The following is a 19,918-nucleotide window of genomic DNA, read 5'->3' as shown; positions in this document are numbered from 1 at the left end:
GTTAGTATCCAGTTTCTAAAAAGTAATTCCTTCCATTATTTTCTGCATATTGCTACATGCATTATTCACCTTTTATTTAGGTCCAGAGTTTTTCACTACTTAAAGGGACATGAAACCCACATTTTTTCTTTCATGATTCAGATAGAGAAAACAATTTTAAACAACATTCCTATTTACTTCAAGTATGTAATTTTCTTCATTCTTTAGATATCCTTTGTTGAAGAAATAGCAATGCACATGGGTAAAACAATCACACGGGCTCCTATGTACAGCCACCAATCAGCAGCTACTGAGCCTATTTAGATATGCCTTTCAACAAAGGATATCAGGAGAATAAATCAAATTAGATAATAGAAGTAAATTAGAAAGTTGTTTAAAATGGCATGCTCTTTCTAAATCATGAAAGAAAAAATGTGGCTTTCGTATACCTTTAACCAGTGTGTCCAGTACCAAGAATTAAGTTAATTCATGAAATATGAAAATTACAGTTGAAGATTATGGATAACTAATATTGCAGTTTGGCTGTTATACTTTAATAAGCGATAAGCCTGCCCAGAGGGCAGTCTATTTAAAAAAAACTACAAACCCCAAAGCTAATATTACAAAAAATAAAAAATGTAAAATTACAGAAAAAAATAAACAAAGCTATCCAAAATAAAAAAATTAAACCTAAACTAATACCCCAATAAAAATAAAAACACCGCCTAATCTTATACTAAACTACCAAAAGCCCTTAAGAGGGCTTTTGCAGGGCATTGCCCTAATTTAAACGGCTCTTTTACCTAAAAAAAAGTTATCAATTACCCCCTAACAGTAAAACCCACCACCCAACCAACCCCCCCAAAAATAAAAAAAAATAAGTCTAAAAAATTCTAAGCAACCCATTTGTATGGGCATTGCGCTTAAAAGGGCATTCAGCTCTTTTACTGCCCTTAAAAGGGCAATCGGCTCTTTTACAGCCCAAAAACCCTAATCTAAAAAAAAAGCCACCCCAAAAAATAAGAAAAAGCCTAAGCCCCAAATAGGTATTCACCACTCCTGAAGTCCGGCGGTGAAGGTCTTCTTCCAGGCAACTCCATCTTCTTTCTTCATCCAGAGCGAATGTGGTGCGGTACGGATCGTTCTTCCCTGATGCGCGGATCCGGAGCGGTGGTCCTCAGCGGCGGCGGTCCTTAGTGGCGTGGAGGCTCCTCTTCATCTGATCTCTGTCGTAAACTAAACATTTTATGGAAGATAGTGCATTCAAATTGAGGTACCTTGCATTCCTATTGGCTTAAAAAATTTTTTTAGCGCTACTGAAATCCTATTTAATTTGCGGATTAGGGGTTAATTACTTTATTATTTTGCGATGTGGGGGTTGGTGGTTTAGGTGTTTGTTAATACTTTGTGCAGGCAGTTAGTTTTTTTTTGTTATACTTCGTGCGGGCGGTTAGTTTTTTTATTATTTTGTGCGGGCGGTTAGGTTTTTTGTTGTTTCGTACGTGCGGTTCCGTGTTTTTTCGTTAATATTTTGTGCGGTTGTGTGTTTTTTTTCTTAATGCTTTGTTTGCCTACACTGCATCCAGGTGGATTATTTTGGCTGTGCGCGCATCCAACATTTCTTTGAAGATGTGGGCGCAACTGACGACGGCTACGGTCGCGTTACAAACGCAATTATAGTATAGATAATTTAGTTAAAATATATTACTATTTCAATCAGATTAGTTAGTGGTAAATAGGAGTGGCTAAATATTTTGGCACATTTGCTAAAAAATGAATATTGGCCACATTTTGCTTTCTTTGAAGTGTAACATTCAAATGTTGTTTCTCATATACTTCATTGTAAGTCTATGGGAATCCATAATCAAATGTAATATTCAAGTGTTGTGTTTGATGTTTAAAGGACCAGTGAACGCAGTAGATTTACATAATTAACAAATGCATGATAAAAAGACAATGCAATAGCACATGGCCTGGACTTCAAATAAGTAGTATATATTTTTTTCTGCCAAAAAAAAAGTTGTGTCGATTTCCACTCCTCCTGTAGCATGTGACAGCCATCAGCCTATTACAAATGCATATACGTATATCCTGTGAATTCTTGCACATGCTCAGTAGGAGCTGGTGTCTCAAAGGGGCATATTTATCAAGCTCCGTACGGAGCTTGATGCCCTATGTTTCTAGCGAGCCTTCAGGCTTGCTGGAAACACAAGTTATGAAGCAGCGGTCTCAAGACCACTGCTCCATAACCTATCCGCCTGCTCTGAGGCAGCGGACAGAAATCAACCCATTCGAATACGATCGGGTTGATTGACATCCCCTGCTAGTGGCCGCGAATCTGCAGGGGGCGGTATTGCACCAGCAGTTCACCAGAATGATAAATGCCGAGAGCGTATTCTGTCGGCATTTATCGATGTGCAGCGGACATGATTCGCAATATCGGATCATGTCCACTCGCACAATGATAATTCGGCGCCATAAAGTGCAAATATAAAAAGACTGTGCACATTTTGTTAATGGAAGTAAATTGAAAATTTGTTTAAATTTGCATTCTCTATCTTAATCATGAAAGTTTATTTTTGACTTGTATCCCTTTAAATGTTACCATTTGTTTTATAGAAACTTTTAAATTACAGAACAAATGTCAAGAGGAGCATGTGTTCTACAATTCAAATGTAAAAATTCCAAATTCTCTAGTGATGAGTTATATTTATTCTGTAAACTGCTAATGTTTGGACTGTTCATTTATTTATTAATAGTTATCTTCAAAGATTGTATAAACTGTTTGTAGAGATTAAATGCTGAAATCGGCTTACTGCTATCTAAAATTATTGTAAGCAGGTAATCAATACGATCCTCTCTTTTACAAAAAGATAGTTTATAGCAGAATCCTTATAGTGTATCTACATGCCACAGATGAACTCTCTCTTTTGGTTTAATATCAGAGATAAATTGGCTGATCTCTGGATTACTGCATAAGGAAGATAAGCACACTCCATTTACCAGGTCCATGGGATGTATTGCATTCTGTCAAGTGATAAAACTAATTTTCAGTTTTGTTTACAGACAATATTGAAGTGTAACAGACATCTGGGAAGCTTTATTTGCAAGTCAGCATTGATTTACACCAAAGCTGAAGAAAGCATATCAATTGTCTTTTCTTTCATTTCATTCCATTAGCATCATCCAGAAAATTTACACAGTATTTATTAATTTTTATTTAAAAATGTGTTTTGTGAAGGTTTGATGGACAGATAAAAAAATAAATTAAAAGGCAATGAACATAGTTTATATAGAAACATTTTAGGCTGCAGGTTGTGGCAGATTTTTACACAGCAAGCCAAAGTAGGGATTAGCCAGAGAAATTATTTTAGGATCAATATCTAAATGAACCCATAACGATATTAGTGGAATAGCAAAAATTTTGTATCCATAAATAAAATTTAAGTGGTTGGTTTATGCAAGTTTGGAAAATTCAACTTTCTTAATTAAGAGTGCATACACCTTGATAGTCTCTGATTTACACTTGGCCTATTTTCACAAGGGCATACTGAAGTAGGCTTAGGGGTGTGCATGATTAATGAGCTATTTAAATATGGCATTGCCTCAAACCTTGTTACACATACTTGTGCCATGTCGTGCTCAAGAGGTGTTACTTGGTAAACTCTCATGGAAAGTCATTTCAACCACTACTTAATTGATATTTTGAAATAAAGCTTTGTATCCCTGCATGCCAAGACAGCTGGAGAAAATCCTTACCCAGCACCTTTTCATTTAACAGCAGGTTCAAAATTGGGATTCAAATTGCAAATTTAAAGAGACAGTAAACACCAAACATGCTATTGTTTAAAAAGATAGATAATCCCTTTATTTACCATTCCCCAGTTTTGCATAACCAACACTGTTATAGAAATATACTTTTTACCTCTATGATTACCTTGTATCTAAGCTTCTGCTGACTGCCCCCTTATCTCAGATCTTTTGACAGACTTGTATTTCAGGCAATTAGTGTTGACTCTTAAAGCTATTTGCTTCCTTCTCTTGTTATCCTTTGCTGGAAGGTTTATCTAGGTAAGCTCAGGAGCAGCAAAGAACCTAGGTTCTAGCTGCTGATTGGTGGCTGCATATATATACCGATTTTCATTGGCTCACCCATGTGTTCAGTTAGAAACCAGTAGTGCATTGCGGCTCCTTCCACAAATGATACCAAGAGAATGAAGCAAATTTGGTAATAGAAATAAATTGGGAAGTTATTTAAAATTGTATGTTCTAACTAAATCATGAAAGAAAATGTTAGGGTTTCATGTCCCTTTTAAATAACTTCACGGGGTGCGTTATCTATATGGCACACATGAACTAATGCCCTATAGCTGTGAAAAACGGTCAAATGCATTCAGATAAGAGGTGACCTACAAGGGCTTAGTAATTAGCATATGAACCTACCTAGGTTTAGCTTTCAACAAAGAATACCAAGAGAACAAAACAAATTTGATTATAAAAGTAAATTGGAAAGTTGTTTAAAATTGCATGCCCTATCTGAACCATGAAAGTTTTTTTGGATAAATTATATTAAAAGTTGTCATAATCTATAGAAGCTGATTTTTACTACTTATCCTGGACTACTTTTTGAAATGTATACACAGAAGAACTGCAAGCTTGGATAGAATAAAGGCTTAGTCCATTTTATCAATGTCAAGCTCTGTCCGCCTTGTGGTTTGTTAGAATAGGATATTTTTTTGAGGTGGGTTACAAAGCAAAACATTTAGAAGATAAGTTATTGCCCTCAGATACATCAAAATATTTGTATAATAAAAGTTAGCAAATAATACAATTAAAGGGACATGAAACCCATAGGGCATACTATTTTAAACAACTTCCCCATTTATTTCTATTATCAAATTTGTTTCATTATCTTGGTATAATTTTGTTGAAGGAATAGCTAGGAGCTAGCTGAAAATATTGGATGAGCCAATGACAAGAGGCATAGATGTGCAGCCACTAATCAGCAGCTAGTAGTTCATTGCTGCTCCTGAGCCTACCTAGGTATTCTTTTCAACAAAAGATACCAAGAGAATGAAGAAAATTAGATAACAGAAGTCAATTAGAAAGTTGTTTATAATTGTATGTGCTTTCTGAATCGTAAAAGGAAAAAAAGACTGCTCTGTCCCTTTTAAGATCAACAATCCTATTAAATAAATTCAAATGTTGCGCAGGCGGAAACCCCATACTGAAAGTTAATAGTCCAAGCTATTAAGAACTTGACATTGAGTGTAATTGTCTATATGTGATTATCTAAACATATACATTTTCCTGATGACATGGATAATTCATTATAGGTAACTAGTCCTAAAGCCCGTTTACACGGGCCATTTTGTTGCAGTACAGCAGTCCCACCCCTTGCTCTCTCTCCTTCCCGCTCTCTCTTTCTCTCTCTCTCTCTCCCCCCTCTCTTTTGCACTCTCTCTCCCCCCCTCTTTTTTGTGCTCTCTCACCCCCCCTCTGTCTCTTCCCCTCTCTTTTGCTCTTTCTCTCCATCCCTCTATTTTGTTCTCTATCTCCCACTCTATTTTGCTCTCTCTCTCCCCCTCTTTTGCTCTCTCTCCCCCTCTTTTGCTCTCTCTCTCCCCTCTCTTTTGCTATCTCTCCATCCCTCTCTTTTGCTCTCTCTCCATCCCTCTCTTTTGCTCTCTCCCCCTCTCTTTTGCTCTCTCTCCCCCCTCTCTATTGCTCTCTCCTCCTCTCTTTTGCTCTCTCTCTCCCCCCTCTCTTTTGCTCTCTCTCTCCCCCTCTCTCTCCCCCCTCTCTTTTGCGCTCTCTCTCTCCCCCCTTTTTTTTGCTCCGTCTCTTCCCCTCTTTTGCTCTCTCTCTCCCCCTCTATTTTGCTCTCTCTCTCCCCCTCTCTTTTGCTCTCTCTCCATCGCTCTCTTTTGCTCTCTCTTTCCCTCTCTTTTGCTCTCTCCCCCTCTCTTTTGCTCTTTCCCCCTCTCTTTTGCTCTTTCTCCCCCCTCTCTTTTGCTCTCTCTCCCCCTCTCTTTTGCTCTCTCCCCCTCTCTTTTGCTCTCTCTCTTCCCCCCTCTTATTTTGCTCTCTCCCTCCCCCCTATCTTTTGCTCTATCTCTCTTCCCCTCTCTTTTGCTCTCTCTTTCCCACTCTTATTTTCTCTCTCCCCCTCTCTTTTTCTCTCTCTTCCCTCTCTTTTGCTCTTTCCCCTCTACTTTGCTCTCTCTCCCTCCTCTCTTTTGCTCTTTCCCCTCGCTTTTGCTCTCTCTCACCCCTCTCTTTTGCGCTCTCTCCCCCCCTCTATTTTGCGCTCTCTCTCTCCCCCCCTCTCTTTTGTGCTCTCTCTCCCCCCTCTCTCTCCCCCTCTTTTTTGCTCTGTCTCTTCCCCTCTCTTTTGCTCTCTCTCTTTTGCTCTCTCTCTCCATCCCTCTCTTTTGCTCTTTCTCTCCACCCCTCTCTTTTGCTCTTTCTCTCCATCCCTCTCTTTTGCTCTCTCGCCCCTCTCTTGTGCTCTTTCCATCCCTCTCTTTTGCTCTCTCTCCATCCCTCTCTTTTGCTCTCTCTCCATCCCTCTCTTTTGCTCTCTCTCCATCCCTCTCTTTTGCTCTTTCTCCCCCCTCTCTTTTTCTCTCTCTCCCCCTCTCTATTGCTCTCCCCCCTCTCTGTTGCTCTCTCTCCCCCCTCTCTGCTTTTGCTCTCTCTCTCTCCCCCCCTCTCTTTTGCTCTCTCTCTGCCCCTCTCTTTTTCTCTCTCTTCCCTCTATTTTGCTCTTCCCCCTCTCTTTTGCTCTTTCCCCTCTACTTTGCTCTCTCTCCCTCCTCTCTTTTGCTCTTTCCCCTCTCTTTTGCTCTCTCTTCTCCTCTCTTTAGCACTTTCACATCTCTTTTTGTCTCTCCCCCTCTCTATCTCTCTCCCCTCTCTCGAGCCGACCATGCATTGCTCCGCCCCACCACACCCGACCACGTCCCCACCACGCCCGACCACGGCCTACCCACGTCCGGTCACACCCACTTTTGCCACAGCATGCTACAAACAGCAGATCAGGTAAGTACAGGTGTGTTTTTCCTGTGCTGTCTCTACTGCGCATGACCACTTCAGACAAACACACTTGGCCTTTTATATTATAGGTTAAGGTTTAGCTCCACAGAGGATAATAGCAGGGGGTGAATATAAAGTAATATCTGACTTCTAAAGGAATTTATCTCTCATGATAGATTTCTGCAAGTTTAGACTAAGAATACCAAGCTACAGCTAAACTTCTATGTATTATTTAATAGGTAAAAAATGCTATGCTGTCTGGTGCCAAGGGAATCATCCTGTTTTCAGATCCAGCTGATTACAGTTCTCCTGGTGTTAAACCCTATCCGGATGGATGGAACCTTCCAGGTGGTGCAGCTCAACGTGGAAACATTCTTAACCTGAATGGTGCGGGGGACCCTTTAACCCCTGGCTATCCTGCAAAAGGTCACTAAATGTTTTATATACTATGCATTTAAATACAACAACACATGCATGTGCTTCTTAATAGCACACAGATATTAGTTATAACAAATATATTGAAATAGTTTCATAAGTCTTTTAATGCGACATCCACATCTTAGTCTGCCCTAAACCAGTGGTTCTCAACCGCGGCCCTCAAGTACCAAAAAACTAAACTAGAGCACAGGTGAAATAGTCAGCTTATCAGTAACCATGGTTACTAACCTGCGCTCACCCATCAGCTGATTATTTCACCTGTGCTCTAGTTCAGCTATAATAAAAATCTGTCCTGTTAGTGATACTTGAGTATCACGATTGAGAAACACTGCCCTAAACTATTGTTTAAGGAATAACGTATTTCTTTTGACTTGTAACACAAGTGCAACAATAGAAGTGCTTTTAAATTTAACTTGAGTGATTTAGGCGCACAAAAGCGTTAAAATGTTTGCGTTCTGCTTGTAATTTAGCCATTTAATGTTGTTTAATGTCCTTCTAAAGTTCATTTACATGTATTCTGTCATGGTCATAAAAAAATACCAGCTATACAAATTCCATAACTACTTTTCAAGAGGTTTATTAAAAAAACTGTTTAGATTATCAAATTCCTGCAAATCTTGTTAACAAAACAGCAGTTTTAGATGGTTTAAGAACAATTAGCATGCATGCAATATAGTGACCAGTTGATCATTTATAATATGCATGTGTAATGACTTTTACATCTCTTTAAGTCAGTTGAAACTAATTACAGCCAATCCACTAAATCCACAATATTCCATACAGTATTCTGGATGTTCTCATAATAAAAATAAGAGCCACAAAAAAAAATCACTGTACAGCCAATTAGCACACCTAGGCAAAAATTCCGCTTTCTTTTCCCCAGGAGAACCAGAGAACTCTGGGTAAGATATTCAAATGATATACAGTATATGATGCTTTTTTTTTTTTTTGCTTCCAGTACTGTGATTAACCACAGAAACCCCCTAATAGGGTAGGTGCAGCAAAATCAAAACCACTTCTGGACAGCTGTTTTAAACTCATTAGATCTCGTCAGCAGAAGACCAGTTTGATTTGCTGCTAAGTTAAGCTTATTTCCAGCGTATGACCGAAACAAAATGACATAAAAGTGCAAAGTGATAATCCTCTAACTATATAGTAGATACACACACACACAGATATATATATATATATATATATATATATATATATATATTATATATATATATATATATTATATATATACATTTATTTACACCTATGAGTGTCTTGGGGACCTCCGTATTTGCCGTATTTGGTCATTTACAGTAAGTGTATGTATGTTTTTCATACACTGGGGTTAATGTAAGAAACTAGGCTTAAATGTAAGAAACTAGGCTTAAAATGCATTTCATGCAATGTAGCTTTGTCACTAATATCATGCTTACTCAGATATAAGAAGGTAAAATCAACATAAGGTATAATATAATTACTGTTTTTTTTTTTTCTTTGGAACAGAATTTACTTACCGATATGATGCTGATGAAGGCGTGGGACTCCCTAATATTACTATTCATCCTATAGGATATCACGATGCAGAAAAAATACTTAAGTGAGTGGACAACCTATTAAAATTGCAATATGAAGTTAGGTTGCTGATCATGGGTCTAATATATATAGTACAATATTAAATACATCAGTAATACAGCACCTGTATTACTGTGTGCTTTTGAAAGCCCTCCCAAGATGCAACTGTGAGATCAGTAAGTCACCTCATGGGATTCAAGACAGCTAATGCTTAGTTGAAAGGTTTATAACTTACTTAGGAGCATTATCTATAATTCAAAACATAATGTTAGAGTGGTGGTAGCTGCATAGATAATAAATGGACATGAACACCAAGATTAAACTTTCATAGTTCATATGGAACATTCAGTTTTCTTTTGCATGATGTACCGAGTCCACGGATTCATCCTAACTTGTGGGATATTGTCCTTCCTGACAGGAAGTAGCAAAGAGAGCACCACAGCAGAGCTGTCTATATAGCTCCCCCCTTAACTCCACCCCCCAGTCATTCTCTTTGCTGGCTCTAAGCAGGAAGAGTAAAGAGAAGAGGTGTTAAACTGTTAGTTTTATTTTATCTTCAATCAAGTGTTTGTTATTTTTAAATGGTACCGGTGTTGTACTATTTACTTTCAGGCAGGACATAGATGAAGATTTCTGCCTGGAGGATGATGATCTTAGCATTTGTAACTAAGGTCCACTGCTGTTCCCACAGAAGCTGAGGAGTACAGGAAAACGTCAGTGTGAGGAACGGTTTCTTGCTATACAGCAATGAGGTATGTTCAGTCATATTTTCTGCAGAGACTGTGTTAACTCAGAAAGGCTGTCAGTGTCCCCATTAGGGGAATGGTAAGCAGTAATCCTAGTGTTATCAGATGTTTTTACTAGCTTGCATAAAGGGTTAATTTTTTGTGGGCACTCAGTTTGTTATGTGAATTTGGGACAAACGTTTTTGTGTCTGGGAGTAACATTTTCTGTTTTATGGGACATTTGCTTGAGGGTTCTTTGGGGTTGTATATAACCCACATGGCTTTCAGGCAGGCTTTGTTAGTTTTGTGTAGGCCCCAGCAACATCGAGTGAGGTGGGCGGGGCCTACATTTACAAGCAGCAAGCAACTTCTCCTGAGGTCCTGAGAGTCTTCTGATGTACTAATTGAAGCTTTAAACCCCATATTATCGCTTCCTAAGGGCAGGTAGGGCCACAGCAGAGCTGTGGCAAGGTGCTAATAGGGGTTTTAGACAAATTTCAATCTGGTTTTGTCCTTTGTGGGTCTATTGCTTTTTTACTTGTGGTGCAATCCTTCTAAGGCTTAGTGGGTATACTGTTAAAATTTCAGAAAAATTGAAGCAATTTTATCCTGTTTTGCAGTTTGTGTATGCCTTTTTTTCTCTTAAAGGCACAGTACTGTTTTTGCAAATTGTGTTTTTTTTCCATTAAATAAAGTGTTTTCCAAGCTTGCTTGCTTCATTACTAGCCTGTTAAACATGTCTGACACTGAGGAAACTCATTGTTCAATTTGTTTAGAAGCCATTGTGGAACCCCCTCTTAGAATGTGTCCCACTTGTACTGATATGTCTATAAATTGCAAACAGCATATTTTGACTTATAAAAATTTGGCATTAAATGATTCTCAGACAGAAGGAAGTCAGGTTTTGCCATCTAGTTCTCCCTAAGTGTCACAACCAGTAACGCCCGCACAAGTGACGCCAAGTACTTCTAGTGCGTCTAATTCTTTCACCTTGCAAGATATGGCTTCAGTTATGAATACTACAATCACAGAGGTTTTATCTAAACTGCCTGGGTTGCAAGGGAAGCGCAGTAGCTCTGGGTTAAGAACAAATGCTGAGCCTTCTGACGCTTTAGTAGCCGTATCCGATATTCCCTCACAATGTTCTGAAGTAGGGATGAGGGATTTGCTGTCTGAGGGAGAGATTTCTGATTCAGGAAAGATGTTCTCTCAGACAGATTCAGATATGACGCCATTTAAATTTAAGCTAGAGCACCTCCGCTTATTGCTCATGGAGGTTTTAGCTACTCTGGATGATTGTGACACTATTATAGTTCCAGAGAAATTGTGTAAAATGGACAAATATTTAGAGGTTCCTGTTTACACTGATGTGTTTCCGGTCCCTAAGAGGATTTGGGACATTGTTACTAAGGAGTGGGATAAACCAGGTATTCCGTTCTCTCCCCCTCCTGTTTTTAAGAAAATGTTTCCCATTTCTGACACCATAAAGGTTTCATGGCAGACGGTCCCTAAGGTGGAGGGAGCTATTTCTATCCTGGCTAAGCGTACAACTATACCTATTGAAGACAGTTGTGCTTTCATTGATCCTATGGATAAAAAATTAGAGGGTCTCCTAAAGAAAATTTTTGTTCATCAAGGTTTTCTTCTTCAACCTATAGCATGCATTGTTCCTGTAACCACTGCAGCTGCCTTTTGGTTTGAGGCTCTAGAAGAGGCTCTTCAGATGGAGACCCCACTAGATGATATTTTGGACAGAATTAAGGCTCTTAAGTTGGCTAATTCTTTTATTACAGACGCCGCTTTTCATCTTGCTAAATTAGCTGCTTAGAATTCAGGTTTTGCCATTTTAGCGCGTAGAGCATTATGGCTTAAGTCCTGGTCATCTGATGTGTCATCTAAATCTAAGCTTTTGTCCATGCCTTTCAAAGGTAAGACCCTATTCGGGCCTGCTTTGAAAGAGATAATTTCAGACATTACTGGAGGGAAGGGTCATAACCTCCCTCAGGATAAGTCAAAAAAGACAAGGACCAAACAAAATAATTTTTGTTCCTTTCGAAACTTCAAGAGTGGCCCCTCTACCTCTTCCCCTGCTACAAAGCAAGAGGGGAACTTTGCTCAATCCAAGCCAACCTGGAGACCTAATCAGGCTTGGAACAAGGGTAAACAGGCCAAAAAGCCTGCTGCTGCCACTAAGACAGCATGAAGGGGTAGCCCCCAATCCAGAACTGGATCTAGTAGGGGGCAGACTCTCTCTCTTTGCTCAGGCCTGGGCAAGAGACGTTCAGGATTCCTGGGCAGTAGAAATTGTAACCCAGGGATACCTTCTAGATTTCAAGGATTCCCCTCCAAGGGGGAGGTTCCATCTTTCTCAATTGTCTGTAAACCCGACAAAAAGAGAGGCGTTCTTACGCTGTGTAGAAGACCTTTTTACCATGGGAGTGATCTGCCCAGTTCCAAAAGCAGAACAGGGGCAGGGGTTCTACTCCAATCTGTTTATAGTTCCCAAAAAGGAGGGAATCTTCAGACCAATTCTGGATCTCAAGATCCTAAACCAATTCCTAAGAGTTCCATCTTTCAAGATGGAGACCATTCGGACTATCTTACCATTGATCCAGGAGGGTCAATATATGACCACCGTGGACTTAAAGGATGCGTATCGGCACATTCCTATCCACAAAGATCATCACCAGTTCCTCAGGTTCGCCTTTCTGGACAAGCATTATCAGTTTGTGGCTCTTCCTTTTGGGTTGGCCACGGCGCCGTGAATCTTTACGAAGGTGCTAGGGTCCTTTCTGGCGGTTCTAAGGCCACGGGGAATAGCAGTGGTGCCTTATCTAGACAACATTCTAATTCAAGCGTCGTCCTTCCAACTAGTCAAGTCTCACACAGACTTAGTGTTGGCCTTTCTAAGGTCTCACGGGTGGAAAGTGAACGTAAAAAAGAGTTCTCTTTCCCCCTCACAAGAGTTTCATTTCTAGGAACTCTGATAGACTCGGTGGACATGAAAATATTTCTGACGGAGGTCAGGAAATCAGATTTTGTCCACCTGCCGAGCTCTTCATTCCATTTCTCAGTTGTCAGTGGCTCAGTGTATGGAGGTAATCAGACTAATGGTAGCGGCAATGGACATAGTTCCGTTTGCTCGCTTGCATCTCAGACCACTGCAACTATGCATGCTCAATCAGTGGAATGGGGATTATGTGGATTTATCTCCTCAGATAAATCTGGATCAAGAGACCAGAGACTCTCTTCTTTGGTGGTTGTCACAGGATCATCTGTCCCAGGGAATGTGTTTCCGCAGGCCAGAATGGGTTATATTGATGACAGACGCCAGTCTTCTGGGCTGGGGTGCAGTCTGGAATTCCCTTTAAGCTCAGGGTTCGTGGACTCGGATGGAGGCTCTCCTACCGATAAATATTCTGTAATTAAGAGCAATATTCAATGCTCTCCAGGCATGGCCTCAGCTGGCTTCGGCCAGATTCATCACACGACTGTGGCTTATATCAATCATCAGGGCGGAACAAAGAGTTCCTTAGCGATGATAGAGGTCTCAAGGATAATCCAACGGGCAGAGGCTCACTCTTGCCATCTGTCAGCGATCTATCTCCCAGGTGTAGAGAACTGGGAGGCAGATTTTCTAAGTCGTCAGACTTTTCATCCGGGGGAGTGGGAACTCCATCCGGAGGTGTTTGCTCAGCTGGTTCGGCTATGGGGCACACCAGAGTTGGATCTGATGGCATCTCGTCAGAACGCCAAACTTCCTCGTATGGCTCCAGGTCAAGGGATCCTCAGGCTGTACTGATAGATGCTCTATCAGTACCCTGGTCATTCAACCTGGCTTATGTGTTTCCACATTTCCCTCTCCTTCCACGTCTGATTGCCAGAATCAAACAGGAGAGAGCATCGGTGATTTTGATAGCGCCTGCGTGGCCAGGACCTTTTGATTCAAGGTTCATTCAAGCATCCAAATCTAATTCCTCTGCAACTGACTGCTTGGATATTGAACGCTTGATTCTATCAAAGAGGGGTTTCTCTGAGTCAGTCATAAATACCTTGATTCAGGCTCGAAAGCCTGTTACCAGGAAAATTTATCATAAGATATGGCGTAACTATCTTTTTTGGTGCAAATACAAAGGCTTCTCCTGGAGTAAAATCAGGATTCCTAGGATTTTGTCTTTTCTCCAAGAGGGATTGGAGAAAGGATTATCAGGTAGTTCCCTAAAGGGACAGATATCGGCTCTGTCTATTTTGTTGCACAAGCGTCTGGCAGAAGTTCCAGACGTTCAGGCTTTTTGTCAGGCTTTAGTTAGAATTAAGCCTGTGTTTAAATCTATTGCTCCGCCATGGAGTCTAAATTTAGTTCTTAGAGTTCTTCAGGGGGTTCCGTTTGAACCCATGCATTCCATAGATATTAAGCTTTTATCGTGGAAAGTTTTGATCCTAGTTGCTATCTCTTCAGCTCGAAGAGTTTCTGAACTATCTGCATTAAAATGTGACTCTCCTTATCTTGTGTTCCATGCTGATAAGGTGGTTTTGCGTTCCAAGCCTGGGTTCCTACCTAAGGTTGTTACTAACAGGAATATCAATCAAGAAAACGTTGTTCCTTCTCTGTGTCCTAATCCTTCTTGTAAGAAGGAACGTCTGTTGCACAACTTGGACGTGGTTCGTGCTTTGAAATTTTATGTGCAGGCAACCAAAGATTTTCGTCCAACTTCTTCTTTGTTGTCTATTCTGGAAAGCGTAGGGGTCAAAAGGCTACGGCGACTTCTCTTTCCTTTTGTCTGAAAAGCATCATCCGTTTGGCTTATGAGATTGCTGGACAGCATCCTCCTGAAAGGATTACAGCTCATTCTACTAGAGCGGTAACTTCCACATGGGCTTTTAAAAATGATGCTTCTGTTGAACAGATTTGTAAGGCTGTGACTTGGTCGTTGCTTCATACCTTTTCAAAATTTTATAAATTTGATACTTTTGCTTCTTCGGAGGCTAGTTTTGGGAGAAAGGTTTTGCAAGCAGTGGTGCCTTCCGTTTAGGTTCCTGTCTTGTCTCTCCCTTCATCCGTGTCCTAAAGCTTTGGTATTGGTATCCCACAAGTTAGGATGAATCCGTGGACTCGGTACATCTTGCAAAAGAAAAACAGAATTTATGCTTACCTGATAAATTTCTTTCTCTTGTGATGTATCGAGTCCACGGATTCATCCATACTTGTTGGATATTCTCCTTCCCTACAGGAAGTTGCAGAGAGAGCACCCACAGCAGAGCTGTCTATATAGCTCCTCCCTGAGCTCCACCCCCCAGTCATTCGACCGAAGGCTAGGAAGAAAAAGGAGAAACTATAGGGTGCAGTGGTGACTGAAGTTTTTTAAATAAAAATATACTACCTGTCTTAAATAGGCAGGGCGGGCCGTGGACTCGATACATCACTAGAAAGAAATTTATCAGGTAAGCATAAATTCTGTTTTCTCTTGTAAGATGTATCAAGTCCACGGATTCATCCATACTTGTGGGATACCAATACCAAAGCTTTAGGACACAGATGAAGGGAGGGACAAGACAGGTTCCTTAAACGGAAGGCACCACTGTTTGTAGAATCTTTCTCCCAAAAATAGCCTCCGAAGAAGCAAAAGAATCGAATTTGTAAAATTTGGAAAAAGTATGAAGCGAAGACCAAGTCGCCGCCTTACAAATCTGTTCAACAGAAGCCTCATTTTTAAAAGCCCATGTGGAAGCCACTGCTCTAGTAGAATGAGCAGTAATTCTTTCAGGAGGCTGCTGGCCAGCAGTCTCATAAGCCATACGGATGATGCTTTGCAGCCAAAAAGAAAGAGAGGTAGCCGTAGCCTTTTGACCTCTCCGCTTACCAGAATAGACAACAAACAATGAAGATGTTTGACGGAAATCTTTGGTTGCTTGTAAGTAGAACTTTAAAGCACGAACCACATCAAGATTGTGCAACAGACGTTCCTTCTTTGAAGAAGGATTAGGACACAGCGAAGGAACAACAATTTCCTGATTGATATTCCTATTAGAAAGAACCTTAGGAAGGAATCCAGGTTTGGTACGTAAAACCACCTTATCTGCATGGAAAATAAGATAAGGTGAGTCACACTGTAAAGCAGATAACTTAGAAACTCTTCGAGACGAAGAGATAGCTACTAAAAACAAAACTTTCCAAGATAGAAGCTTAATATCTATGGAATGCATAGGTTCAAACGGAACCCCTTGAAGAACTTTAAGAACCAAGTTTAGGCTCCATGGCGGAGCAACAGGTTTAAATACAAGCTTGATCCTGACCAAGGCCTAACTAAACGCTTGAACTTCTGGGACATCTGCCAGACGTTTGTGTAAAAGAATAGACAAAGCAGATATTTGTCTCTTTAAGGAACTAGCTGATAATCCCTTCTCCAATCCTTCTTGGAGAAATGACAAAATTCTAGGAATCCTAATCTTACTCCATGAGTAACCCTTGGATTCACACCAACAAAGATATTTGCGCCAAATCTTATGATAGATTTTCCTGGTGACAGGCTTTCTAGCCTGAATCAGGGTATCAATGACCGACGCTTTGATAGAATCAGGCGTTCAATCTCCAAGCAGTCAGACGCAGAGAAATTAGATTTGGATGCTTGAACGGACCTTGGATTAGAAGGTCCTGCCTCATTGGCACAGTCCACGGTGGAACAGATGACATGTCCACCAGTTCTGCATACCAAGTCCTGCGTGGCCACGCAGGCGCTATCAGAATCACTGAAGCTCTCTCCTGCTTGATTCTGGCAACCAGACGTGGGAGGAGAGGAAACGGTGGAAATACATAAGCCAGATTGAAGGACCAGGGCACTGCTAGAGCATCTATCAGTACCGCCTGGGGATCCCGGGACCTGGACCCATAACGCAGAAGTTTGGCGTTCTGTCGGGACGCCATCAGATCCAATTCTGATGTGCCCCATAGCTGAGTCAGCTGGGCAAATACCTCCGGATGGAGCTCCCACTCCCCTGGATGAAAAGTCTGACGACTTAGGAAATGCGCCTCCCAGTTCTCTACCCCTGGGATATGGATTCCTGAGAGATGGCAAGAGTGATCCTCCGCCCATTGGATAATTTTGGTTACCTCCATCATCGCTAGAGAACTCCGTGTTCCTCCTTGATGATTGATATAGGCTACAGTCGTGATGTTGTCTGACTGAAATCTGATGAATTTGGCCGCAGCTAGCTGAGGCCACGCCTGAAGCGCATTGATTATCGCTCTCAGTACTAGAATGTTTATCGAGAGGAGAGATTCCTCCTGAGACCATAAGCCCTGTGCTTTCAGGGATTTCCAGACTGCACCCCAGCCTAGCAGACTGGCATCTGTCATTACTATGAGCCACTCTGGCCTGCGGAAACATATTCCCTGAGACAGGTGGTCCTGAGACAACCACCAGAGAAGAGAATCTCTGGTCTATTGGTCCAGATGCAGTTGAGGAGATAAATCTGCATAATCCCCATTCCACTGTTTGAGCATGCATAGTTGCAGTGGTCTGAGGTGTAGGCGGGCATAAGGAACTATGTCCATTGCCGCTACTATAAGTCCGATTACCTCCATACACTGAGCCACTGATGGCCGAAGAATGGAATGAAGAGCTCGGCAAGTGATTAAAAGTTTTGATTTTCTGACCTCCATCAGAAATATTTTCATTTCTACAGAGTCTACCAGAGTCCCTAGGAAGGAAACTCTTGTGAGAGGGACGAGAGAACTCTTTTTTTTATGTTCACCTTCCACCCGTGAGATCTCAGAAAAGCCAACACGATGTCCATGTGAGACTTGGCTAGCTGGAAAGTCAACGCCTGAATTAAGATGTCGTCTATATAAGGCGCCACTGCTATACCCCGCGGTCTTAGAACCGCCAAAAGGGACCCTAGCACCTTTGTGAAAATTCTGGGAGCCATGGCCAACCTGAAGGGAAGGGCCACAAACTGGTAATGCCTGTCCAGAAAGGCGAATCTGAGGAATTGATGATGATCTCTGTGAATAGGGATGTGTAGATACGCATCCTTTAAGTCCACGGTAGTTATATATTGACCCTCCTGGATCAGAGGAAGAATAGTCCGAATAGTCTCCAGATTGGTCTGAAAGTTCCCTCTTTTTTGGGAACCACAAACAGGTTGGAGTAAAAACCTAGCACTTGTTCCGCACTTGGAACTGGGCGAATCACTCCCATGGTATGTAGGTCTTCTACACATTGTAAGAACGCCTCTCTCTTTGTCTGGTTTGCAGACAACTGAGAAATGTGAAATCTCCCCCTTGGGGGGGGAGTCTTTGAAGTCCAGAAGATATCCTTGGGACACAATTTCTAAAGCCCAGGAATCGTGAACATCTCTTGCCCAAGCCTGAGCAAAGAGAGAGAGTCTGCCCCCTACTAGATCCGGTCCCGGATCGGGGGCTACCCCTTCATGCTGTCTTAGAGGCAGCAGCAGGCTTCTTGGCCTGTTTACCTTTGTTTCAAGCCTGGTTAGGTCTCCAGACTGACTTGGATTGCACAGAATTCCCTCTTGTGCTGCAGGGGAAGCTGAAGCCGGACCACCCAAAAATTATTTTGTTTGGTCCTCATCTTATTTGTTTTATCCTGAGGCATGGCCTTTCCCTCCAGTGATGTCTGAAATAATTTCTTTCAGTGCAGGTCCGAATAGGGTCTTTCCTTTGAAAGGGATGTTCAACAATTTAGATTTTGATGACACATCAGCAGACCAGGACTTAAGCCATAACGCCCTGCGTGCTAAAATGGCAAAACCTGCATTCTTTGCAGCTAATTTAGCCATTTGGAAAGCGGCATCTGTAATGAAAGAATTAGCCAACTTAAGGGCCTTAATTCTATCCGTAAGTAAAACTTCTTAAGTTAAGCAACTTAAGAAGTTTTACTTACGGAGACGTCCGTTTTTATTTGTTATTATCTTTTGTGCAATTAAATTGTGTCATATTTTAGATACGTTATTGTCCTGTCATATTTCTATAGAACATATAGTCTTATTTCTTAGCACCTTTAGCTGTAGCACTCCTGATTCACTCCCCCTTTTTTAGCCAATTTATTTACCTATTTTGGGAACACATAGGTATTCTCAGGAGTTTGGTGTTTTTCACCCTGCGCTCACTGGTTCTAATATCCTTAATTCTATCCACAATATCCTCTAATGGAGTCTCCACCTGGAGAGCCTCTTCTAGAGCCTCAAACCAGAAAGCAGCTGCAGTAGTTACAGGAACAATGCATGCAATAGGTTGGAGAAGAAAACCTTGATGAACAAAAATTTTCTTTAGGAGACTCTCTATTTTTTTTATCCATAGGATCTTTGAAAGCACAACTGTCTTCTATAGGTATAGTTGTATGCTTAGCAACAGTAGAAATAGCTCCCTCCACCTTAGGAACAGTCTACCACGAGTCCTGTATGGTGTCAGATATGGGAAACATTTTCTTAAAAACAGGAGGGGGAGCGAACGGAATACCTGGTCTATCCCACTCCTTAGTAACAATAGTCACAATCCTCTTAGGGACTGGAAAAATATCAGTGTAAACAAGAACCTCTAAGTATCTGTCCATTTTACACAATTTCTCTGGGACCACTATAGGGTCACAATCGTCTAGAGTAGCTAATACCTCCTTGAGCAATAAGCGGAGGTGTTCAAGATTAAATTTAAAGGCCGTCATATCAGAATCTGTCTGAGGGAGTGTCTTTCCTGAATCAGAAATCTCTCCCTCAGATAACAAATCCCTTACCCCTACTTCAGAACATGTGAGGGTATATCGGATACGGCTACTAAAGCATCATACGGCTCAGCATTTGTTCTTAACCCAGAGCTGACACGCTTTCCTTGTAAACCAGGCAGTTTAGAGAAAACCTCTGTGAGGGTTTTATTCATAACTGTGGCCATGTCTTGTAAAGTAAATGAATTAGACGCACTAGAGGTACTTGGCGTCACTTGTGCGGGCGCTACTGGTTGACACTTGGGGAGAGCTAGATGCTAAACCCTCATTTCCTTCTAACTGAGAATCATCTATTGCAATATTTTTAAGTGCTAAAATATGCTCTTTATAATTTATAGACATATCAGTGCAAGTGGGACACATTCTAAGAGGGGGTTCCACAATGGCTTCTAAACACATAGAACAAGGATACTCCTTGGTGTTAGACATGTTAAACAGGCT

The 19,918-nt window shown here is 41.2% G+C and overlaps 1 protein-coding gene across 1 annotated transcript in view; it reads left to right on the top strand.

Moving 5' to 3' along the window:
- Positions 1 to 19,918, top strand: part of LOC128654621 (N-acetylated-alpha-linked acidic dipeptidase 2-like) — a 223,263-nt gene that overhangs the window by 73,350 nt on the left and 129,995 nt on the right. The window contains exons 8-9 of the mRNA XM_053708628.1: positions 7,257 to 7,443; positions 8,950 to 9,043. Coding sequence (XP_053564603.1) covers positions 7,257 to 7,443; positions 8,950 to 9,043 — 281 coding nt within the window. The remainder of the gene's footprint in view (positions 1 to 7,256; positions 7,444 to 8,949; positions 9,044 to 19,918) is intronic.

Source organism: Bombina bombina, chromosome 3 (genome assembly GCF_027579735.1).
Source record: "Bombina bombina isolate aBomBom1 chromosome 3, aBomBom1.pri, whole genome shotgun sequence".
Taxonomy (NCBI): Eukaryota; Metazoa; Chordata; class Amphibia; order Anura; family Bombinatoridae; genus Bombina; species Bombina bombina.
This window is presented reverse-complemented; position numbering and strand designations above follow the sequence as displayed.